Source organism: Nelusetta ayraudi, unplaced genomic scaffold (assembly GCF_046127955.1).
Source record: "Nelusetta ayraudi isolate G7.1 ecotype Tasmania unplaced genomic scaffold, CSIRO-AGI_Nayr_v1 ptg000026l, whole genome shotgun sequence".
Lineage (NCBI taxonomy): Eukaryota > Metazoa > Chordata > Actinopteri > Tetraodontiformes > Monacanthidae > Nelusetta > Nelusetta ayraudi.
Genome location: NW_027466076.1, coordinates 2,765,667 through 2,789,000, shown reverse-complemented (window position 1 = coordinate 2,789,000; position 23,334 = coordinate 2,765,667). Strand labels below are relative to the sequence as shown.

At 47.1% G+C, this 23,334-nt stretch overlaps 4 protein-coding genes across 6 annotated transcripts in view; 1 reads left to right on the top strand and 3 right to left on the bottom strand.

The window, feature by feature from the left end:
• Nucleotides 1-1,486: 1,486 nt before the first annotated feature.
• Nucleotides 1,487-18,209, bottom strand: LOC142890152 (neural proliferation differentiation and control protein 1-like). 3 transcript variants are annotated; one of them, XM_076028990.1, is made up of 10 exons: nucleotides 18,062-18,209; nucleotides 15,505-15,731; nucleotides 7,515-7,661; nucleotides 3,797-3,892; nucleotides 3,509-3,679; nucleotides 3,317-3,383; nucleotides 3,076-3,166; nucleotides 2,767-2,846; nucleotides 2,478-2,577; nucleotides 1,487-2,334 (listed from the first exon to the last, which is right to left on the bottom strand). In XM_076028990.1, exons 1-10 carry the CDS (start codon nucleotides 18,067-18,069, stop codon nucleotides 2,263-2,265), a joined length of 1,059 nt encoding a protein of 352 aa, XP_075885105.1. In that variant the 5' UTR covers nucleotides 18,070-18,209; the 3' UTR covers nucleotides 1,487-2,262. The 3 variants fall into 3 exon arrangements, with proteins under 3 accessions (XP_075885105.1, XP_075885104.1, XP_075885106.1); XM_076028989.1 differs by having other exon boundaries at nucleotides 3,791-3,892; nucleotides 18,062-18,208; XM_076028991.1 differs by lacking the exon at nucleotides 18,062-18,209 and having other exon boundaries at nucleotides 3,791-3,892; nucleotides 15,505-15,850.
• Nucleotides 3,410-23,334, bottom strand: part of LOC142890150 (putative cytochrome P450 120) — a 100,342-nt gene continuing 80,417 nt past the window's right edge. The window contains exon 11 of the mRNA XM_076028984.1: nucleotides 3,410-3,430. The gene's annotated coding sequence lies outside the window, so the exon portion shown is untranslated. The remainder of the gene's footprint in view (nucleotides 3,431-23,334) is intronic.
• On the top strand, nucleotides 16,756-19,109 carry LOC142890153 (eukaryotic translation initiation factor 4E-binding protein 1-like). The gene is made up of 3 exons (XM_076028994.1): nucleotides 16,756-17,018; nucleotides 18,546-18,740; nucleotides 18,826-19,109. The coding sequence occupies exons 1-3, from the start codon at nucleotides 16,883-16,885 to the stop codon at nucleotides 18,852-18,854; spliced, it is 360 nt and encodes a 119-aa protein (XP_075885109.1). The 5' UTR covers nucleotides 16,756-16,882; the 3' UTR covers nucleotides 18,855-19,109.
• LOC142890149 (nodal homolog 2-A-like) lies at nucleotides 19,176-22,935 on the bottom strand. Its single transcript, XM_076028982.1, has 3 exons — nucleotides 21,977-22,935; nucleotides 20,671-21,494; nucleotides 19,176-20,087 (listed from the first exon to the last, which is right to left on the bottom strand). Exons 1-3 carry the CDS (start codon nucleotides 22,311-22,313, stop codon nucleotides 19,935-19,937), a joined length of 1,314 nt encoding a protein of 437 aa, XP_075885097.1. The 5' UTR covers nucleotides 22,314-22,935; the 3' UTR covers nucleotides 19,176-19,934.

Sequence of the window (23,334 nt, the reverse complement as noted above, 5' to 3'; positions counted from 1 at the left end):
TCTCACATCGTTTTTCATTTAAACCTTTTACCCGCCCAACAATTTAGTTAATAAATAAAAACATGTTTTCTTTTCCAATCACAGCCTTTCTGCGCTAAAAGTCCCCTTAAACGCTCCCATGCAGCAGACACAGTGAGGTTCCTGCAGCAGAGAGCTGCAGCCCCTCTGCTGTGGATTTTTTGTCTTTTCTTTTCTTTTCTTTTCTTTTCCTTTCTTTTCTTTTTTTTGAAGACATCACACCCTGGCGGTGGGGGCTTTGTCCCCGGCCATGGACTTGCAGGACGATTGTCATGCAAAAAGATGGACAGCAAGAGAAGAAGAAGCAAGAGTTTTCTAGGGCAGGCAGAGAGAGGACACACACACACACACACACACACACACACACACACACACAGGCAGAAGCCTCAGATCTTCTTCGTCAGCCAGGGAAAGTTGCAAATAAGAGACAACCTGTTGAGCCGGTGTGTGTGTGTGTGTGTGTGTGTGTGTGCCTGCATGTCTTCAATTCCATATCAGTTTGAGTGTGTGCAGCCTAAAAATTTAGCTTTTTAATTTTATTTAGCAAAGTTGTTTTTTTTTTGGAAAATGGTTCAGAATAGTTGGCAAGCTACCTTGCTGAAAAGAGATGTTGCTGTTCGATTTAGAAGCAAATTTGAATTTTTTAAAAAAACATACTAGTCATTTTTTTCTGCTTTGCTGTTATTTTTCTTTGATATATGATGTCTGGGTCTCGTCTTTGTCTCAATACTCTCCAGTCTTGGTCATGTCTTGGTCTCGGTTGGTGCTGTCTTGACTGCAACACTACGCATCACGCATCAGACCCTCCACCCCCATCCACCCCCCACCCCCACCCCTCGCCACCAGGTGAGACCCCTCTCAAGGCAACACATGCAGAATAACGGTGCGTCCGGTCCGGCCCTTGCCTCATATATGGAATGCTGTCATCTTAGCCCCTCAGGGATCAGTGAAGTTATTTTGTGTTGGTTTTTTTTTATTAATCCAGAGAGAGGAAGTGTTTATTGAGCGTCCCTGTGTGTGTGTGTGGGTGGGGGGCAGGGGCTGTTGGGGGTGGGGACAGGGTTGGTTGATGGGTTGATGTCTACTCCCCCGCCTCCCCCCAACAAACCAGCCTGATGGCCTCCTGATTTTCCTCCCTGAACTTCCACTTTGACTGTCTGGCAGCACAAAGGGGGCCTCTTAACGGCCTCAGAGCCGGACCCTCCCCTCCCATCGCCGCCCGCCCGTCCACCCACCCGCCCGTCCGCCCTGTTTTGGCTGAGACAAAAAGGGACTTGCCCAGAAACCCAGACAGAGAACCGGCAGAGCCGCTCACAGTCACGGAGACACGTCTCCTCTCTCTGAAGGCAGTGAGCCCTCATTTTCAGCTCACTTGCAATAGCAAAAAATCATGAAATGATGAAGATTTCAGCACAACAATCATGGCAAAACAGTAGAGAAGAATATTAAAAAAAACATTTTAGGCAGATTTCTTTTTTTCATATTTTTATTTCCGGTCTGCACATGTAAAAATGTCTACAAAAGGTGACAACTCTCACTCTTCAGACGCACATGTTGCAGTGTGAAGTCGACTGGGGGTTCGCCAGGGGGACGGGCAGCAGAAAGGGACAGAATTCGGCACGAGGAAACACTCGACTTCATTTCTTTTTCAATTTACTTAACTTATACGTATGTATATATATATATATATATATATATATATATATATATATATATATATATATATATATATATATATCTATAACAGGAAAAAAGAAAGTGCCACAGGTTGAGAGCAAGGTGTGTGTGTGTGTGTGTGTGTGTGTCAGCAACGGGGTCTTTGAGGAAGCAGGGTGTGGATATTCCAGGTCTGATTCTCCACTCAATGCTCGACATTCGCCTGCGGCTTCCATCCTGCCAGCGTGAATCCACGCAGCTGATTTTCCAGCTTAGTTTGTGGACAAATGATTTTTTTTTTTTTCCAAAACTCTGAAAAGTGAACAGGTCTAGACGCTCACCCATCTGCCATTGACAACATGGATCAAGGACCAATTTGGGACCCTTGTTGATTTTGTTTGGTTTTTATTCTTAATGAAAAATTTGAGATTTAAAGTTGCTGACAACAAAATAATTGTGTAATAATTATCACCTTTTTCTCATGCAGGTGCAAGTGTGAGACGAGGCCATTTCCTCCATTGGATGTGTGTGTGTTTATATGAGTGTGTGTGTGCAGTGTATGTGGTCGTGCACGCAAACGTTGAGCATTCACTTGTGATTCCCCTGAAGATGCAGAGTGGAGTCGTCAAACAGCGGGTTTTTCACTTCCATCTCGCCGGTCTGACAAGTGAAAGAGGAGAAATGTCAGGAAAGTCAGAGATGATGAGCTTGAGGTAGGTGTGTGTGTGTGTGTGTGTGTGTGTGTGTGTGTGTGTGTGTGTGTGTGTGTGTGTGTGTGTGTGTGTGTGTGTGTGTGTGCCCACCGGAGCCAGCCCGGGACACTCGTACACTGTGAAGTCTCCGCCCACCTCCTCTTCGTCCGACGTGGCCTCAGAGTCGAGGGCCTTCTGCTCAGGTTTGTGGCTGCAGAAGCAAGAAGACGGCGAAGAAGCCCTGAGTTTCAGTTCAAGCAGGAAGGAAGGAAGCAGCCAGCCCGCCAGCCAGCCCGCCAGCCAGCCCGCCAGCCAGCCCGCCAGCCAGCCAGCCAGCCAACTGACCACATGCCAACCAGCTGACAGACTGTGGCTGACGTGTTTTGCAGCAACAACCTACTTCCCCACTGAGAGCATCTGCTGCTTGCGGTGCTGGTAGTGGTACATCTGGGCACTCTGGGCCAGAGTCTTGTCTCCAACCTGAGGGGCGGGACAAAGAAGCGGCTGTCAATCACACTATCAGGCAGGAGGAGGAGGACAATGGAGGGGTAGAGGGCAAGAAAGAGGAGTAAGAGGAGGAGGAGAAGAGCAAGGAGCCAGAGGAGGGGAAGAGAAGGAATAGGATCAGGAGCAGCAGACAGAGGAGGAGTATGAGGAGGTGGAGGAGGAGCAGGTGGAGGTGGAGGGGAAGATGGACCGTGCTCCTCACCGAGGTTCCGTTGACTGCGGCGCCCGGCGGGCCTGCACCTCCATAGGCCGGGTAGTCCACCTTCTGAGCGAGGCGCGACTCCTTCTGCAACCTGCGGGGGGTGGCGCGAGTCCAGAGAGAGAGAGAGGAGAGAGAGAGAGAGAGAGTGAGAGAGAGAGAGAGAGAGAGAGAGAGAGTATGAACCCCAGGCTGGCTGGGGGACGTGATGTGGTGGGACCAACGTGTCGTCGTTGGGACTCACTTGACGTAACAGACGGACGCCATGATCACCGCCACGCTGCCGACCACCACGCACACCGAGATGACGACTGCGATGGGGGGAGGGGGTTCAGCAGGGGGGTGGAGGAGGAGGGAGGTGGAGGAGGAGACACAGCTGAGAACGAGCCTGAACGAGATCCGGAGGAGCGACGTTGCCCGTCGGCGTCACACTCACCGATGATGACGTGGCCGTTCTTGGGCGTCCGCACAGACACGGGCCCCGAACGACCTCCGACCTCGGCGGTGGCCCCTGGCTGGCTGCTGCTGGTGGTGGTGGTGGCGGCGGTGGTGTTGTTGTCTCCACCCGAGCGCCTCTCGGAGGCGTCTGTCCTGCTTCCGCGAGCGTCTGTGACGTGGAGGGAGTTGAAGACGAGGGGGTTTCAGGGTCAAAGGTCGTCATCGGTGGTAAAGGTGGGGGGGGGGGGAGTCACAGCAACGCAGACATGAAGTGCCTCACCAGGACTCGCCGCCGCCGCCGGTTTGATGTTGGTCACCGTTTGCTTGGCGATGACGAGCAGACGTTCGATCTCGTCATCCAGGTCAGCAAACAACTGCGTATCTGAGGAGAAGAGACACAGACTGTCAACGCTTTTCCTTCGCTGAGGCAACGAAGCTGGCGTTACCTCATCAGGTGGCAGCATATTGCTGCCATACTAAAGAAAAAAAAGGGTCAGTAATCATTTACGTGAAAAATTGAAAACAACCACGTAAAAATGGGAAACTTTTGTTATTTCGTGAATCTAACGTGTATTTATGTGACAAATGATGTGAAAAATGTAACAATTTTCCTTGTTTTCACATGAAACCATGACATTATTTTGTGATAAATTACGTTAAAAAATTACGTAAAAACACACTTTTATATCACAATGTGACAATTTTATTTATTTTATTTCGTGAAAGTTTCAAGCGATTTTATGTGACGATTTAGGTGAAAGGTTAAAAAGCTATCATGTAAAACACTTTCACATCATGACCTGACAATTTTCCACGTTTTCACATGAAACTATCACGTTATTTCATGTGTCTTCTCAATGTTTTATGCGTTCTTCTTTTTATGTGATAATTTTTATGAAAAATTGAAAACAATTACGTAGAATTGTGAAACATTCTCGTCATGATGTGAATGTTTCACGTTTTTCAAATTCATTGTTTTCACATGAAACTGTCACAATAACTATTGAAAGTTTCATGTGTTTTTATGGGATAATTTACATGAAAAATTGAAAACTATCGCGAAAAAAATGTGAAACTTTCACGTCATGACATGATACTGAGTCTTCGTTGTTCAGTATGGCAGCAATACGCATCGATCGCACAAGGCCCAAAAGTTTTTTCGTTTTTTCTTGTGGGCAGCAAAGCATTGTGGGAGACAGAGAGGGATGTTTTAACGTAGGGGCTTAGGTTCTGGGATGAGATGTGCTTACAGTGCAAAAACAAAAAAAAGAAACGACAACAACAAAAACTAAACAGCAGCAGCACCACCAGGGCCTTATCCCACAGTGTGTGTGTGTGTGTGTGTGTGTGTGTGTGTGAGAAAGAGAGAGAGTGTTGTTTATTTGTCGACTGATAAAAATAAATAGAAGGGAGACAATAAGGAACCTGTAAAAAGCCTTAAATGCTGCATTCCTGCAGCGCCGCAACATCTCCATGGCCGACTGCTAGTGTGTGTGTGTGTGTGTGTGTGTGTGTGTGTGTCTCTGTGTGTGTGTGTGTGAGCAGCCAGGAGAGGAAGCACCACGGGGGGGAGTTGTTGTCGGTTGCAGAGGGGGGGGTGTGGGAGGCGTCGGCTCAGCCGCGCTCACAATAGATGTGATGGCTCTCTGCTGACGGAGCTCATCAAAGCGGCTGTTGCCCTCCGTGAAGTTGCACACCAGGGAGCCAAACCAAAGTCCAATCAAAAGACGTTTCTGCTGATTAAGGATGGCCAAGAAAGAAAATTGTAAAACAAAATAAAACATATTTATATCATCTTTTTCTCTTTTTAGCAGCGGCTGTCGTCCATCCTGAAACCAGCCGAATGTAGGAAAAGTGTTTTCTTCATCTGCGTGGATGCCACCTACTGAGAGCGAGCAGAGGGGTTCTGGCTGCAGCTCATGGACGACTTTCACCGTCTGCTTTTTGTTTTTCGTCCTCCCGCCTCCAAGCCAGGTCACAGCTGCTGTGAAGCCGGGAGTTTCGAACCACGGCTCATCGGGAGCGTAAGGCGGCTGGGAAACGTTGATGCTGAATGTTTTTGAAGAAGTGGATCTTCTTTGTTGGATGTTTTTTTTTTTTTTCCAAAATATGTTTTTCATTTGAATCAAGAGAAGGCCGGGAAAGTCAGCTGAATTTTCTTTTAGATCTGAAATATAACCACATTTTTTAAATTACTGAACACTCTTTTAGCTACTTTCCTTTCACAAATCAGAATGTTCTTTTTACATGTGGTTTCATTCATAAACTTCAACAGGCTGTGGTCACAGTGTCCAGCGGCCCGCAACCAGTAAACCCAACATTTCTCGTGAACATTTTCACACTCTCTCTGCCTCACTCACTCACACACACACACACACACACACACACACACACACACACACACACACACACACACACACTCACTTTTTCCTTGAGTGAGAGAGTTTTGTCGCCAGCTTGATAATGACCCATAACCTCCTGAGAAATACCCAGGGGACAATGGGGCACAACAAACAAACAATAAACACATCAACAACACACAAACACACACACACACACACACACACACACACACACACACACACACACACACACACACATCCTTTCCCTGCTTACTATTAAAGGACATGTTGCGCTAGATTGATTATAAATGTTGTGTGTATCCTATGTCCTATGGTGTTCTTACAGCAGTTCACACGTCCTGTAAACACTAATAACGAACACAAAATGGAAACACAAAGCACGTAATTTATAAGACTGTGGACATCAGGGTTCTTTTTTAAGAAGTCAGCTTCTGTTTGGTTGTACATTTATTAGAAGCAACCCGCAAATGGAATACGAAGCAAATCAACAGTAAGTCAGCGTATTTAAATGGAATTCCCTCATCATAAATAATAATACGTGAGGTTCCGGCTGTTAATTTACTGAGCTGGGGACGAAGCCGTCCTGCTCCTCTGAGAGCAGCCCGGGTTTAGGCGTCTGTCGCCCCCTAGTGGAGGATGTGACAGCTTCTCATCCTCGTCTTTTCTCGAGCTGGTGAGGTGAGAAGTTATTCTGCAGCAGGCCACCAGGTGGAGTTCGACACTTATCTTCTGGCTTCACACAGGAAGCCGACGTCCTCGAGTCAAATGGATTTGATTTGATTCATTTGATTTGATTCGAGTCATTTTGTAACATGACTCAGGAGGTCAGTGTTACAGATTCATTTTGGGTTACTTAGAGTGCCTACATGGATTGAAAAATGGTTTTGTAGTTGTAGTTGTTATTTGGGTCGAAGTCCTGATCCACAACACAGATCACACAATCACAGTCCATACCAAGTGGTGGCAGTAATGCACCAGAACGCTGTTCCACCAATAAAACCCAAGGAGAAGAAGAGGAAGAAGAAGAAGAGGAAGAAGAAGAGGAAGTCTTTAGTCTACACACACACACACACACACACACACACACACACACACACACACACACATAAAAGAGTTGAAGAAGCGGATGAGTGAGTTTCTTCTGAATGTTGGAGTTTGGGAAGGATGATTTTCGGGGATGTTTCATCGGTAGACCTTCAGACAAACCGATAAACTCAATAATAAACATCACAGTAATCTTCCTGTTGTATAAACTGCAGAAACAGTGAATCTGTCCCAACCCAATTGACTTACATGTCCGACTGTGTATATGTCACCTTTTGGCCCAAAGGTCAGAGGAGAAAACGCCTGCAGGAAGTTTTTATTATTTATTTGTTTATTCATTTATTTATTATCCAGGTGTACTTCTGGCCGGCAGTTTCGCAGTTAATATAGTAAAATGTTATGTGAAACAGCCTGCTGCTGCTTCCCCTCCGTGACCTCAGCACTTCAACTCCAGCAGGTATCGTTCACACATGGCTAAAAATTGGGTTCCTTTGCACCTTTGTCAGAGTTACGAGATGCAACAGAGGAAGAAGTCCAGGAGGAGTCGCATAGAGAGAAGGACAGGGAAATAGAGAGACATTTAATCAAGTTTTGTACCTTGCTGTGGGTGTCTCTTCTTGGTCACGCAGAGTCCCTTCTCATTCTCCACCAATCCCGAGAGGCAGTGCCCGCAGTGGGAGGAGCCAGGCTTACAGAACTTCCGCCTCAGGCTGGCGCAATCTAGTTGCGAGCACCGATCATGAGCTGGCCGACGAGAGAGAGGGAGAGAGGGAGAGAGGGAGAGGAGAGAGAGAGAGAGAGGGAGAGAGAGAGAGAATCAATGGTAAGGCTGTGACAAACACAACATCCTCCGCGTGTCTCCCTCTAGTGGCCACTTAAGGATTGAGGTAAAAATCTGTCAATCAAATGAGTGTTTATTTATTTATTTTTAACTGGAGATGAAAGGCAAAGTGTAAGATTTAGCTTTATTTATGATTTTTATACTGGTTAAAGCTTAACATACTGCGCTTAAATGCATTAACAAAAGTGTACACTTGCAGTACAATAAAATTCATTTGGTTTTCCTCCCTTTAGAACAATATCTATAGGAATATATATAACGCAGTAATGGTCTTGCTTCTAGTTAGCCTCCATCTTCAGGAAGCTCACCCGACAGCGGCCCTTGATATCAAATTTTTACACACGGGGTCTTTAAAAGTCAGATAGACAAAGCAAAATTGTTACAATGATGCACAACCCCCCCCCCCCCAAAAAAAACCCTGCATATTTAGCCCTCTGTTTACAACCAGCTAAAATGTACAGTTGTTATTTGTGAGTTTGTGTCAATGTTATGTAGATTATTATGTATAATAATCCAACTGTCCATCTAACTCTATAAATTTTTCATTTTTTAAATTTTATTTCTTTATTTCTTTCTAATTAATGAAATTTTCCTTCTCAGTGCACTATATTGTTGCTGTTATTATGCCAATTTCCCCAATGTAGGAGTAATAAAAGCATACTATTCTATTTTATTCTATACATTTATTGGGCAAAATTGATTTATTTATTTGTTAGGTCTTTTCAATATATTTGTTTTTTAAAGAGGAAGAGGTCTGCAGGTGTCACTCGGGTGCGGCCTCCCTCACTGGATGGGAATGTTTGCACAGGGATAAAGGGTGCCGTTCCCAAGGAGCGTCTGTTTGCCTGTTTGTCGCTCCGAGTCGAGTCACACCATAGCAAAGCAGCTGAGCGCCCGCTGATCTGACCGCATGCGGACCAGGTTAGATAATCACCTGACCTGCTTATCGGCGCCGCGGCAACAGAGCGCCCCGCTAACGGGAACAGCCGAGGTTCATGTGCTGCGATCACGTTGTTCTTTTACATTTGTGACACCAAATCAACCCCCCCCCCCCCCCCCCTGCCCCCATTCATTTCAATGTAATTGCTCTCGCAGCGCAAACACCGAAAAAGCTTTTGACTTCTGCACTTTGTGGCCCACAGAGTGTGTAGCACCTCACACCATGGCACTGTAACCCCCATTATGCATCAGGAAGCATCAGCCAATCAGAACGAGCCAAGACCCTGCAGCAATGAACAATGCCGTGACGTCATGCTGGGATTATAAAAACTCTTTTCTGGCATTTATAATTTTTGGGAAAAACTAAAAGTCCATGACTGAAAAATCTGCAGTAGACAGATTTGCTATGAACCACGTTTCAGGTCAAAGGTCATCCTGTCAGCCTTTTTACTGGCTTGTATTTTGTATCGCGGATGAGAAAACGCTTTTTGGTCCGCTAGAGGTACTTGGTTGCAGTACCTTGAACAGCCACTGGGAGCGTGGGGGGAATCGCCTTGCTGCCATATTAGCCAGCCTGGTATTCTAGTACTACATCCATGGGAGCAGCGTTCCGAGTGATTCTGGGGAGGAATTGTATTTGAAGAGTGTTTTATGGAGAAGAAGAAGAAGCTCGTTAAGAAAGAGAGAAGAAAAATTACTCTATCAACCATCTGCTGCTGCTGCTCGTTTCAGACGGCCGGAACACACGCACACACGCACACACACACACACACACAGTCTCCCGCAGGAAACCCTCACTCACTCTGCAAGCAGAACAAACTGGTTTGTCTGGTCGACCAGTTTGTTCGGCGCTGAAACTCAAATCAGCTGCGTTTCTGTATTTGTCCAAGCTAACAGCTGCAGCCAAAGGAGAGAAAGAAGAGCGCTGTGTGAGAATGTTTGCATCCCTGTGTGTGTGTGTGTGTGTGTGTGTGTTGGTTTGTGTGTGTGTGTGTGTGTGCATGTGTATGTGCATGTGTGTTGGAGTGAGGAAGCAAAGAGGAAGTTGGAAATGGAATGTGCGCGGCTCACTGTGTGCTTCCTGACTCCCCGATAGCAGACAGGAAGTGAGTCCCGGCACTCACAATCTTGTGGAAAGATTGGCTCTGCTGCTGTTGTTTTGCCACATCCACTCACTTTAACTTGCCTGTGTATGTGTGTGTGTGTTTGTGTGTGTGTTAGCCGGTGTTCCTTTTTCACGTAGCCACGCCCGTTTACCCAGCATGCCTCACTCTTTTAATGACGAGAGCAAACAAAGGCCATCAGCTGCTGCAGGGTTGCTGTTTTTTTCTTAAAGTGCTCGGCTTTTATTGGCGTCAGCTGCCCAGGACGAGGTCACGTGACTCTGTGTTGTGCATTCGTTCCCGTGACGACGTCAGATTGTCCCTGTGACGATGCAGACGTCCCCCCCCCAACACCACCCGTCATTCGGTTGGGAACTAATTTGTATGTCAGCGACGTCACAAAGGGGCAATTTGACCCGCCCTCGGCTCAGCGGACAACCATCTGTTGCCTCGGCCCCCTGAGACCTCCTCGTTCGTCAATGTCCCAGCAGGAGACAGGCTGGAAACAGCGGGCTAAAGGTGCTGTTTTCGCAGACCTTCTGGAGTCTTGGGGCTCATTTGTCACACGAGGCAGCGAGCAAGATCTGAAAACCTTAAGAAGCCCTAAGTTATGTGTGTATATACTGAACACATATATTTACATATATATAGGTGTATATACACAGGCGCACATATACTGTATGTATGTATGTGTACATACTTATACACACAAACATATATACAGTATGTATAAATACATATATATACATATATATATGTATATATGTATATATGTATATATATATACATATATACATACACACATAGTCAGCTAAAATAAAGTATAAACACATCAGGATAAGGAAAAACTTGATAAACAGTTCATTTGTACTTCTATACATATTGATACTTCTTTGGGAGTTTGATCAAATTACAACAACACTGCGTACTGTCGTATCTTCTATTTCCCAACAGGTGGCGTCACCCTCACGAATGCAGCATCAACAACAAGTGTTTAGGTTTAACCAACGTTACCCCAGCAGTAGTTCTGCCGTACACATCAATCAGTCTGGAAGTCACTGGCCACCACCGCTTTGAGCACCTCTAGTCATTGCAGAGGCCAAAGGTCGCCTGGATTCATTTGGTGATGCATGAATAGAGTAGTACTATAATCATTAAAAATTGGGAAACTACAAATACATTTGCTATTGAAATATTTTTTTCTTTTCCTGATGTGTGTATATTATTTATTTTGGCTCTGACGCTATACACACACACACACACACACACACACACACACACACACACACACACACATATATGTATTTTTTGAACGGTCGTCGAGCACTGTCTCATTTCTCGGCTTTGTTTCTCAGAGTAACATCTGATTCGAAGGGAGGGGGAAAAAAAAGGATTGAGGTTTTGTTTGCCCTTTAAAGGTTGAGCAGGTTTAGTTCTTAGCCACCAGCGTCAGAGTGGAAAGTATCAGTTGACTCAGGTTGCCACACTCCCGCGCGCAAGCACACACACACACACACACACACACACATTTCTACGCCAGAGCAGGAAGTCCACAGGTGTCAGAATGAGGAAGAAGTTGCTGAAAGGAGTCGCAGGTTATTGTTCGTTTTCTTGATGGAATTCACGATTGTTCCTCCTGCCCACGTTGACGTTCCACCTCCTGTCTGCGGCTTGCCGCTGTCCGTCCTTCCTTTCCATTAGCCCTAGAATTGGGCAATTCGCAATTAAAAAAAACGGTCAGGAAACACCTAAACTTGGAAAAACCTCTCAAATACGGCTGCAAGGTTTTTTGGTCTCATCAGGTGGTTTTTCAGACATATCGATATCGAGGTATATCGCAAAAATGTCATGGAAAAATGTTTTTTGCATTTACACGTCAGCAGACGTGACGAATGGGGTCACATGACCAGTTCACTTTAAATGAAAGTGGCGCATTATGTTTGGACGGAGGAGGAGACGGAATATTTTTTACAAGTAATCAAAGAGAAAAATATAACAACCATTCTCGATGGCAAACAAACGCAAGTCTCGGAAAATCTCGCGGGCAAGATCTTACGAGAATTCCGGCCCATGCGCTTCACACCATTCAATGGAAACATCTGAAAAAATTGCAACTGCACTTTGTCGAAATTTTAGAAATGTCGCTTTTATTTTGCGAAAAGCTGTCATGGAAACGCAGCGAGTGCCTGTCCTGCCAGGACGCTGAGCCTGGCCTGCAGCCAGCTGCTTCCCTCTGGGCAGAATGTGAACGTAGAACAGCTTTTTTTGTCTGTTCGTATTTTTGTGGTTTTATTTCCTGTTTCCTCCTGCCACTTCACACAGGCCTGGCTTGCGGCCAACGCAATTATTGTGAGGGTTTATTAAATTATCTAACTCTATTATCTAACAAGTGAATTTCTCTAACCGCGTTACGAATCCGGCTGAATCTGTTTTTTGTTTTTTTGCATCAGCAAGTCGTCCAGCACAGCTTTGTCTCAGCTCCTCTTCTTCTTCTTTTTGTTTTTCTCCTTCGTCTTTTATTTATTCATTCACTTATTTACTGCTTTTGTTGAGCTGTGTTGCTCAGCGTTGTTTTTGGAATGGGATTGTGAATGAGAGCAGCAATTAAATGTTGATTCTGAAAAATCAACAAAAAATCTTCTTCTTCGTCTTCTTCTCCATCACTGTACACCGGGACTCGTAAGATTAATCCCTGTGGCTCTTGTTTTGTTTTGTGCCTCTTCGTCCTTCTCCGGTTTCTACAATTGTGAAAAGTGTCATTTCATCGCCGGTTTGATGACATAATCATGACTGAGGGATAATCTGAGTGCAGAGAGAGAGAGAGAGAGAGAGAGAGAGAGAGAGAGAGCGAGAGAGAGAGAGAGAGTGCAGTGTCCAGTGTTCAGTCAATGTCGGCTGGCTCGGTCGGTCGATGTGTGGAACGGTGAATCTCATGCGCTTGGCGTTATTCCAGTTGAAGGAAAGGGTGAACGGAAAGAGTGAATAAGCAGGATTTTGATGGATGGTGGGATGAAGGCAAGAGGGCGGCGCTGAGGCTAAACGTCGTATTTCATCTCAATCCAGACTCTGCGACTCGGCCTAATACCTGGAAGCAATCCATCAGGTGATCGATGGTGGGGATGCAGGGAGGAGGAGCAGGAGAAGGAGAAGAGGAAGAGAAGAGGTAAAAGAAGGGGAGAAAGAGAAGAGGAGGAGAAGAGGAGGAGAAGAAGCAGAGAAGGATGAGTAGAAGAAGAGAGGGAAAGGAGGAAAACAGGATGAGGAAAGAGGTGGAGGAGGAAAGGAGGAGAGAAGAAGAGAAGAGGAGGAGAAGAGCTGGAGGAGGAAAAGAAGGGGAGAGTAGGAGAAGGAGAGGAGAACAGAAAGAAGAGGAGGAGAAAATAAGGAGGAGTAAGAGGAGAAGAAGAGGTGGAGAAGTAAGGAGAGGAGAAGGAGGAGAAGACGATGAGGAAAGAAGTGGGGAAGGAGAAGACAAGGAGAAGAGGCAGAGGATGAGAAGAGGAGGAAATGAGGGGGAGAGGTGGGGGAGGAGAAGAGAAGAAGAAGAGAAGAGGTGCAGGAGAAAAAGAGGAAAAAAACAAGAGGAATAGAAGAGGGGGAGGAGGAGGAGAGAAGAGGAGGAGGAAAGAAGTGGAGAAGGAGAAAGAGAAGAGGGGGAGATGAGGCAGAGAATGAGGAGAAGAAGTGGATGAGGAAAGAGGAGGTGAGAAGGAGGAGCCTTCAGCAGCAGCGAGACCCAATCGACCACTAAAGATGAACCATGCGTGTTTTCCTGCCTGCTGGCCGACTCCAGTGTGATGGTGGCCGCCGCCTAATTGAGCCGTGACTCCTTGTTGCCTCTCGGCGGTGACAGAGTGAAGACCACACACTCGGCCAGCCAGCCAGCCAGCCAGCCAGCGCTCTCACCAGGCTGCAACAGCGCTCTGTTTGTTTCTCTGCAATTTCCTGGAAGCTCTGCTCACCAGCAGGGAGAGAGCGAGCGAGCAAAAGAGAGCGAGAGAGCGAGCGATGGACGTGGTTCTGTTTTTCAGCGAGAGCATCGTCAGAGACGGAGAGTTTCTCAGTTTCACGTCCAAAGTGACAAAAAAAAACCATCGCAGCTTTTCAACGTCTTTCATTCACACACAAATCACTCATGATGAGGTGTTTCTCAACACTCTGACTCCATTTATAGGCAGGTGACTTTGCTGCAGGGCGAAAAGGGTGTGTGTTTGAGTGTGTGTGTGTGTGTGTGTGTGTGTGTGTGTGTTACAGCTGGTTAAAGCTTAACCATGCTAGAGGAAAAAGCCAGACTCTGCTGCTGCTGCTGTTGCTGCTACTGCTACTTGAGCTTCTTCTGCTGCTGCTGCTGCTGCTGCTACTTGAGCTTCTTCTGCTGCTGCTGCTGCTGCTGCTGCTGCTACTTGAGCTTCTTCTTCTGCTGCTGCTGCTGCTGCTGCTCCTCAGGCGGAAGCTCTCAGGTGTATTTACACATGCTGATGATGTGGCTGTGTTTGCACACTGAGCTGCCGTCACACACACACACACACATTCTTTTGAACCCTGAAAGTGGTGGTTTCCACCGCGACGCAGGCATTTGTTGTCGACGAGTGAAACAGGTGCTGTGGGTCGTAGCATCGTGCGGCCCGCTGACCTCGCCGAACCCAAACCCACCCGGCCCCACCCCTGAACCTGCAGCAGGGAGGAGGTCACGCAAACGAAGGCTGGATCTGCTTGATGAAGGCCCGGAGAGCCATTTGTTTATTTATTTATTAATTTATCGTTGTAAAGCTCACAGTGTTTCTACGGTAAATTCCATGAAAAAGGAAACGAAAACCCAGAGCTTATGGAAGATCAGGTCAAGTGACAAAAAGTCGGCTGGGCAACAGTATGGACACTTTAACAAGCGCCACATCCGCCAACGTGTGTGTGTATGTCATGTTGCAAAAGAGGGATGAGAGAGTTGGAGAGAGAGAGGGGGGGGGGGGGGCTAAAGATTACACGTCAGAGTCCAGCTGTTGACTCTCCCACAGGGTAAAAGCCTGAGCTGCAGATTACCCACCACCCCCACCTGCTCAGCACATCCATGAGCAGTTATTACACGCACGCACGCACAAACACACACAAACACACACAAACAAGCAGGAACTAACCGATAACAAACTGATTCATCTCATTTTAGATCATCGCACATTGTTCTTGCTCATCATGTGCAAGTCGTATTTTCTTTTTTTCCCCCTTTTTTTTTCTTTCTTTCTCTCTCTCTTTGTGTCTTACTTTCTTTCTTTCAGTATTCCACACTGAAGCAGACACTTAGCAGGTTAGCAGGTGTGTCTTCTACTAGGTTTCATGCTGGGTTCAGGCTGTTTGCGTACAGAGGGGAACGGGCCAGTGTCACCTCTGCCACCTCTGTCAAAAAAAAATGGAATTCTATGATCTCAGATGGGTCTTTTCCCTTCCTTGTTGAACCTGTGTGAACCAGGACAACCCTGAGCTGACAAGCGACTATTATTATTATTATTATTACTATTATTATTATTATTATTATTATACACTAAAAACAGCCATCAAGTTGCCACAATGCCTCTTAATTTAATTTCAATGTTCATCTCAGATTATAATCTCCTAATAAAAACAAACAAACAAAAAAAACTTTTCTGGGTGTTGACAGTCCAGGGTCCAGTGTGTGTGTTTGTATGTGTGTGTGTGTGTGCAGTTGACCTACCTGGGCTTGGGAGGCCGGTGCTGCCGGGGACGCAGCAGAGCATCAGTACGGCGGCAGCGGGCAGCAGCAGCGGCGCAGCCCGGAGCAGGCGCGCGGTCCTCGGGCTGGGCAGCAGCAGCATCCTGGGGGGTCTTCTCCTGGAGACGGACGGCGCTGTTGTGGTTGCTCCCCAGTTCTTGTCATTCCCCCATCGCTTCGACGCTCGGTCGTGTTTTGTACTCGTCCTGCTAAAAGTGTATTATCTTGTTGTTGTTTTTTTGTGTTTGTTTTAAAGCGATGTCTTCGGCACAGCACCGAGGCGGCTCCGTCCTGGCTGAGCGCTCACCGCTTAATCCGCGGCGGGGCTAAAGATAGCAGAGCCCCGGGCGGAGAGGGAGAGAGAGAGAGAGAGGGAGGGAGGGAGGGAGTAAGGAGGAGGAGCAGCGGCGCGCAAATCCCTCGGAGTAACAAGTGTCGTCCGTTGCATTCGAAACTTTTCCTCAATCTCCTACGTTAAAGGTCCAGTGCGTCAAATTGGGCTTGACTTATGACTTATTTATGTTGGTAAAAGCTTAACTTAACCTGCAATAGATACGTTAGTAAAAGTGTAAACGCGCAGCACAACAAAAGTAATTTGTTTTTCCTACCCTTAGAACGGTCCTATATTTATAAGAATATCCCCACTTGGGGGCGCACTACACAAACGCATAGGTTGCGAAGGCCTAGAAACGCCCGTGTCGTGGACAAGTCACCAGGTCACCGCAGGGCCACATGGAAAGACTGGTGGTCACATGTTTTACTCTTTTGCGAATTGCTCATCATCTCAACATGTTTCAGTAGTCACTCCTCCATTAAATTGAAGCGTATGGTCTTGTCTTGAAATGCCCATCCCTGTTTTTTAAGCTAAAAACACCAAATATGTCTTAAAAAGAAGACTTTATATATTATAAGCAACAACAAAAAAATCTAAGCCGCTTTGGGAGCCAAAAGAACCGGCTCTCTTTAAAGTGAAGTAATTCCCATCACTACCCCCTACTGCAGGATGAGCCTCGAGGACTCCAGGCCCAGGAAGAAGAAGAAGAAGAAGAAGAAGAAGAAGAAAAAAAAAACTACAAGTCCCAGGTGTTGTGACGCCCCCTGCTCTCAGCCAATCACAGGCTCTACCCGTTGTGCGTTTTTTTTGTTTGTTTGTTTGTTTGTTTGTTTTTGGTTTTGTTTTGTTTTTTTCTCGGAGTAAGTCCCTCCCCTCCCGCCTTGTTTTGGGACCGTCAGTTCTCCACGTGTGCAGCAGCAGAGAGAGGTGATCGTCCCGGCCGCAGCTCGCTCGGCGCCCCTCACTCACTCGGTCCCGTCACGGCAGCACCTTCTTCCAGCCAGGCGGGCGCAGACAACAGACAACATGTCAGCGGGGAGCCAGAGTAGCAGGGGCCGCGACATCCCGGCCGTCCGCCGGGTCGCCGTGCACGACTCGGCCCACATGCCCCAGGAGTACTCCACCACTCCCGGCGGGACGATGTTCAGCACCACGCCAGGAGGTAACAAGTGTGACGTCACACTCCCAGTCGCAATCTTTGGACCGGTTTGGGTACTTTCAACCGCGTTTTGCAACAGTATGAGACTCTCTCTGTCTGTCTGTCTCTCTCCCCCTCTTTCTCTCTTTTTCTGTATCTCTGTGCGTTCCAACATCTGCATGGAGACTCGCAAATATGCTGAAATGCACTTGCACAACATCTTTGGCCGTTGACTGGCAGTTTTTCCACCACATTGCTGGTACTAACATGGAGGCATTTCCTCTTGGATCTCTTTCTCTTTTTGAGGATCTTCAATTCAAGCAGGTGTGAAGCAGGCAGTTCACAGCGTGCTGCAGGTGACCCCTGGCTCGCTTGCTGGCTCTGCGGGTCCGTCAGTGTTTCCCCTGTCAATGTTTGACAGACAGACATTACAAGGTGCCCACTGTTTAGGGTTAAAGAGCGAAGTTAAGACTCGGCCTGACCGACAACATCCTGCCGTGACAAATGTCTGTGCTGTTAATTTACAGCACAGTGACTCAAACAAGAGGTTGCCCTACGCCTTTTTAATAAGCTTCTATTCAATTAAAAAAAAAAAAAAAGACATTGTGACAGGAACGACATCAAAGCGACTGTCCACACAAATTTCCTATTCAACGACAGTATGAAGATGTGCCTGCTGAACTCTTTGGAGCTACGTGAGACCCCATTCATAGTCCAACGGGTTTTAATCAGGGCGGCGTCAATCATATTCTCTCATCATTGAAATGATATGACCTAATGCTGGATGATCATCTTTTGTTTGTGTACTCCCAGCAAGCATTTTAGTGACGGCCCATTGTACAGTTGCGATTTGGAGGTGTTTCCATTGAACGGTGTGAAGCGCATAAGCCATAATTCTTGTAAAATCTCGTCCCGCGAGACCCCACTTTGAGAAGGATGGAGGATGGTACAAAATTTTTTGCGATGAATTGATGCGACAAATTTATGATTTATTATTATTATTAGTAGTAGTAGTAGTAATAGTAGTAGTGGTAGTAGTAATATCATTATTATTATTATTTACTCACTTGTTCATTTTCAATCTGGCTAAGCTTCTTTCTCTTGACCTATAATCCACTGCTCGGTCTCGACCCTGAGAAATATCACACGTGGCGATGCGGCCAGTGTTCTGCCGCCGCGGCGTGTGAATGGTGACACTGAGCACACGTGTGGTTAGTACTGATATCGTGTTCCGTCCACACGGTGGGACAGACTGATCAGCTGATAAAGCTGAACTAGGACGACCTCCGTCGGTGTCACAGATGCCAAAAAAAAGAGGTCACACGTCACAAGAAGAGATGAGCGTTGTGCATTTTTGCTTCAGTTTTTTTCCTTCTCATGTTGAACAACATCCTGTTTTTTTTTTGTTTTTGTTTTTTTTAAAAAGTGGTGAAAACTTTGCCAGTTTTCATTGTACTTGTTAAAGAAGTAAAATCTTTTATTTTCATCATAACTTTCATTTCATTCATTGTACTTTGTGTGTCGGCTCTTTTTTTCTCCTCCGACCTGCAGGCACCAGGATCATCTACGACAGAAAGTTCCTGTTGCAGTGTCGGACGTCCCCTCTGACTCACACGCCCCCCAAGATGCCCGACATCCCGGGGGTCACCCGGCCACTCAAGCCCGACTCCTCCCGGGACGCCATCAAGCCTGAGCAGACGCTCTGCGACAACAGCGCGCGGAAGCTCCGCGCGGACGAGAGGGCAGGTACAGCATTTCTCGAGTCACCTGACCCCAAAACAGATCTGTCCCAGTGTTTCCACTCAGTGGCTCTGTCTCCCTCTGTTCCCAGATGATGCCCAGTTCGAAATGGACATGTGAGGACGATGACAAGAATGATCAAGGGTTATGTCATTGTTTTATTTTGTTTGTTTACAGTGGGAAAATAGGAAGGGGAGCTGCGGGGGAGGGGGTGCATGGTCAATGAGTAATGACTTTTGAATGTTTAAGACAAATTCTAAGTGGTGTATAAGTTGTTTCTGTTCTCCAGCAGATTTCTCACTTTGCACAATGTGCCACATCCTTGTAAATGTATGTAAAGTCAGCCTTTTAAAATATTAAATTGTTAATATTTTACTTATTCTTTACGTTGACTTTTTATTTTGAAAGGGTTATTAGTGCGCAGGTTTGTCAGCATGCTGATTGGCCACAGGGGGGCGCCAGAGCAAGACGGGCGATTAAGTAACCGCGGAGCAGCATTACTTGGATGAAGGAGGTGTGACGGCTAAGTGACGACACTGACAAATGTCAAATCTACTATCAGGCTCTTTGTTTTCCCTCCCAAAACTTTACACAAGTGACGACGTGATACGCTTCATTGCTCTTTCCGTCATAATCCTGTATTTTATTATGTATAAGCTGTCAGAAGAAGAATCTGAATCTCTCTACTGAGGAGAGGCTCATGTTTTAGTTCCCACTTTACTAAAAAACAAAAACAAAAAAAAAATTGAATTTCTCATGTTTGTAGTCATGTTTCTAGCCAGATTTCATTTCTGTTGAAGTATGCATCAAAGCGATAAAAATTGCAGGAACATTTTCAGTTTCAATTCACCTTATCTGTAATGAAAACGCACTGAAACGCCGTGTTCAACATTAAACATTTTTTTATTGTAAATCTTGCATATACATCATATTCAGCCAGGTCAATGTGACCCAAACGTCTCCATTCAGTTCCCACTCATCCAACAGCTTCCTCAGCTGTCTTTTAAGAACTCATCCAGTGCTTCAGTCAGTGGCCACGCTGCGTGACACTCCATGAAACGGGGTCACTCGGCCTCCTGCAAATCAAGTTTTGTCTTTGTGTCCGCGATGGCGTCCGCGATATTCAGCCAGTCCGGTTTAGCTTTGTGTGCGGCGGTCGTGGAGCTGGTCTCTCTGGTACCGGCAGCGAGCGCTTGGCTCTCAGTGGCAACCGCACTCCTTCACCACCATGTTCTCGTGATGCCTCATGACCATCTGGCCGTTCTCAAAGTAGAGCATGGAGAGCGGAGCCAGGCGGGTGGGGACGCAGGACAGGCATGGCACTGAGTCTGGATGATGCAGCTTCAGCAGGCTCTGTAGGGGGGGAAGAGGAGGCAGAGGGGAAACAGCGGTGTTAGAACCAGTGGGCGGAGACAGAAAATGTTTTCTTTGGGGTGTCCAGGGTGAGATGCCATAGCCAATAAATAGATACCTGAAATGTCTGCATGACTGTTTTTGCTCTTCTAAAGAAAAACACGTTAAATAACTCTAAATATGCTTTTTATGAAAGGTGGCTATTTTGAAGAACTTAAATATAAAACGTGTTTGAGTTATTTTACACTTTTATTTTTTCCTGCATAATTCCATGTGTGTTCATAAGGAGTTTTGATGCCTTCAGTGAGAAACGGGAATGTCAATAGTCATGAGAATGAACTTTTTTTTTTATTCAATTCGTAGGGTGTGTTGACTGATAGTATATACTGTGTGTATCTATATATATATATATATATTTTATTTAATTTTTTTTTTAAATGTACTTTACGTCACTCAACAAAGACATGACTTGAGATGCTGCAGTGCGGAAGTACAAGGCTTAACAGTGGGGCCAAAATGAATGGGACAGTGGTGTGAGGCGCGGCTGGGCTGGGGGACAATGGACGACAGACGCGGCTCTTACCTGCATGTAGGCGTGGTTGGTCGGCGTGAAGGTCTCGTCCACTGGCGTGGGGCAGCTGCCCTCACAGCGGTAGGCGTTGTAGCGTTTGGGGTAGACGATCCACTCGCTCCAGCCGAGCTTCTCGAAGTCCACCCACATGTCCACCTTCCTGCAGGGGGCGCCCTTCTCCGCCTCCTGCTCCTGCGTGTGGCTGCTGGCCGGAGCGTCCTTGTCCACCCTCTGCCTCCTGGGTTGACTGCGGCTGCTGCTGCGGCGGTGGCGGTGGAGGCGGAGTTGGCGGTGGTGCCTCCTGACCCGGCCAGCTCTGCTCCTGGTTCCGGGTCCAGAGTCCAGACTGACGTACTTGGAGTGCTCGGCCGTGTGGATGAGCGTGGGCGTCTGCTGGCTGCCGGCGGTCTGCCTGGAGAAGACCATCATCAGGACCCGGTTGGCGGTCAGGTGGTGGTGCACCTCCTCCTCCTCCTCCTCCTCCTCCTCCTCTGCCGCCGCCTCCACCACCTCCTCCACCTCCTCCAAGTCCTCCGGGCCCTGCTCCTCCTGCAACCAGCGACGCAGCATCTGCGTGGCGTTGAGCACCTCCCAGGAGGACGAGGAGAGGCCGGCGTCGGGACCAGCCCTGAGGCGGCCCAGGAGCAGCCTGCTCTCTCGGCACCGCTGGCCCCTGCACTGGCCCCCGTGGGAGTGGTAGACGTCCACCCAGGCTCCAGGGGATTGTGAGAAGGCGGGCAGACGGACGCGAAGCTCTGCCAGGTGGATGTGGTCGCTGGCGGACATGGAGGACAGGTCAAAGTCGATGGACCACCTCTCGCCCCTCTGCTGGCAGCCTGGAAAGTGATGAGAGGAGACAAAAGAGGTTAAGGATTTATTTTCTCCAGTGAGGGAGGAGGTGGGCGGGCTTGCAGCTTATGGCCTCCGTGGGGGTCCAGCATTCAGCCAGGGTTTGATTAAGATGAATGATTAAAGGGTTTAGGTTGGTTGCTGTTGTTGTTTTCATTCACGCAGAAGAATAATGAGCTCGAACGTTAATCATCACTGAGTAGTTTTTTTTTTTTTGTTTTTTACATTAGCATTTCAACTGTGTGTGCGTGTGTGCAGTCACGTGACAGCAGCGGATATTATTACAGCTGATATTTCTGACAACAGCTGAGCAACACGCAAATACAATATTAGTGTGACACTGCCACCCCTCTAATTAACTTTTTAAAAAAACGAGAAATGATGATGCATCAGCATCCTGAGTAGGAACAGAGCGACACACGCCGAAGTAGGAAGTGGTAAATACAGTGTGTAAGGTCCCTATACTCACTCTTGGCCACAAGGCTGATGACAGCGTCGGAGTCGTGCAGCGCCGGGTTGCTTTCCTCCACGGTGTGACTCACTCTGGCGGCCGCGGTTCGATCCCTGTCCAGGTCTCGATCCCGATCCCGGTCCTCGGTCAGCATGGTCCGGTACAGCTGCATCATGAGTAGCGGCGGCCTGGTCTGGTGCTGCCTCTGGTCCGAGCCTCTGGGTTCGGAGTCACTTCCACGGAGCAGCGTATTGGGCCGCATCCCAGGTTGGACCTGTGCGCCCACCAGCGAGTCCATCAGGAGAGGAGGAAGAAGAAGAAGAAGAAGAAGAACAAGTCGAGCCGAGCGTTCCATCCTGGCCAGTCTTGCAGGTGTGCTGCTCACGAGTAATGCGGCCGGGACGCTGCCAGCGGGTTTTATACCCGGCTGGCACCGCCCGCCTCTCCTCCATGACGGCCTTTGAAGTCAACTGTCACTCCGCGGCTGATGAAGGGCGTGCGTGTGATCTAAAGGCAGCGCTCCACTGTGTATCGAAACCCAGCGCGCCTCTTTATTGTGGCGCAGGTGTGAACAGGCGCAAACGGTGGCGGCTCTGATTGTCCCTTGTGGTGCTTATGAGCGGTGCCTTTGATAGCGGCACATGACAGCAATATTAGTTAAGGAGATTATGGGGTTGGCAGCACAACTGCGCACTGATTAATTGTGGGGGTGGGGGTGGGGGCTGTGGGAGTTAATCAGAACAAACAACAGCGTTCATCCAGCCAGTTAGGAACCTGTTAGGGCACGGGCAAATAACACTGGGGTGAAGTGCAGGTCAGATTGTCCACCTCATATCGTAGCTACAATTGATAACACGATCTATAATTCAGGTATTTTAAAACAAGTCTGCATGCGTATGTGTAGACTAATCTGGTCAATACATACGTGTGTGTGTGTGTGTGTGTGTGTGTGTGTGTGTGTGTGTGTGTGTGTGTGTGTGTGTGTGCGCGCGCGCACTTTGAGTTTTCTCCACAAATGTAAAGTGCGTTATGTATAAAATCTATTATTATTATTATTATTATTATTATTATTATTATTACATAAAAGTTTTGAATAAAAAGTTAATGACTTATAATGGGTAGGGAAATGTCCATGCATTTTTAAAAAGTCGTTCCTTTGTGAACGTTTACAGTAAATTAAGACACGATAATCAAATCCACACATCAGTAGCATTAAAAAATAACGTATCTAACGGCAACAACCTTTTATTTTATTTTTAATTCGTGATGACGTTTAATGATCCTTTTTGATCTGCGGACCGACGTTTGAATGTTTGGAATGGGCCACAAATTCCCGAGATGAAAAGCATCGCGCTGCGTTGTTGTGTGAAATGCTC

What these genes read in the sequence shown, in the direction of transcription:
- LOC142890152 (XM_076028989.1), bottom strand. An exon ending in GAACGGCCACGTCATCATCG is followed by an intron (nt 3,384 to 3,508) that starts GTGAGTGTGACG and finishes CCCCCATCGCAG; the next exon opens with TCGTCATCTCGGTGTGCGTG. An exon ending in AGTGTCCCGGGCTGGCTCCG is followed by an intron (nt 2,335 to 2,477) that starts GTGGGCACACAC and finishes TTCACTTGTCAG; the next exon opens with ACCGGCGAGATGGAAGTGAA.
- LOC142890153 (XM_076028994.1), top strand. Translation starts at nt 16,883, where the DNA reads ATGTCAGCGGGGAGCCAGAGTAGCAGGGGCCGCGACATCCCGGCCGTC. An exon ending in GTTCAGCACCACGCCAGGAG is followed by an intron (nt 17,019 to 18,545) that starts GTAACAAGTGTG and finishes TCCGACCTGCAG; the next exon opens with GCACCAGGATCATCTACGAC. An exon ending in CCGCGCGGACGAGAGGGCAG is followed by an intron (nt 18,741 to 18,825) that starts GTACAGCATTTC and finishes CTCTGTTCCCAG; the next exon opens with ATGATGCCCAGTTCGAAATG.
- LOC142890149 (XM_076028982.1), bottom strand. Translation starts at nt 22,313, where the DNA reads ATGGAACGCTCGGCTCGACTTGTTCTTCTTCTTCTTCTTCTTCTTCCT. An exon ending in CATCAGCCTTGTGGCCAAGA is followed by an intron (nt 21,495 to 21,976) that starts GTGAGTATAGGG and finishes ATCACTTTCCAG; the next exon opens with GCTGCCAGCAGAGGGGCGAG. An exon ending in CCAACCACGCCTACATGCAG is followed by an intron (nt 20,088 to 20,670) that starts GTAAGAGCCGCG and finishes CCCCCCCTACAG; the next exon opens with AGCCTGCTGAAGCTGCATCA.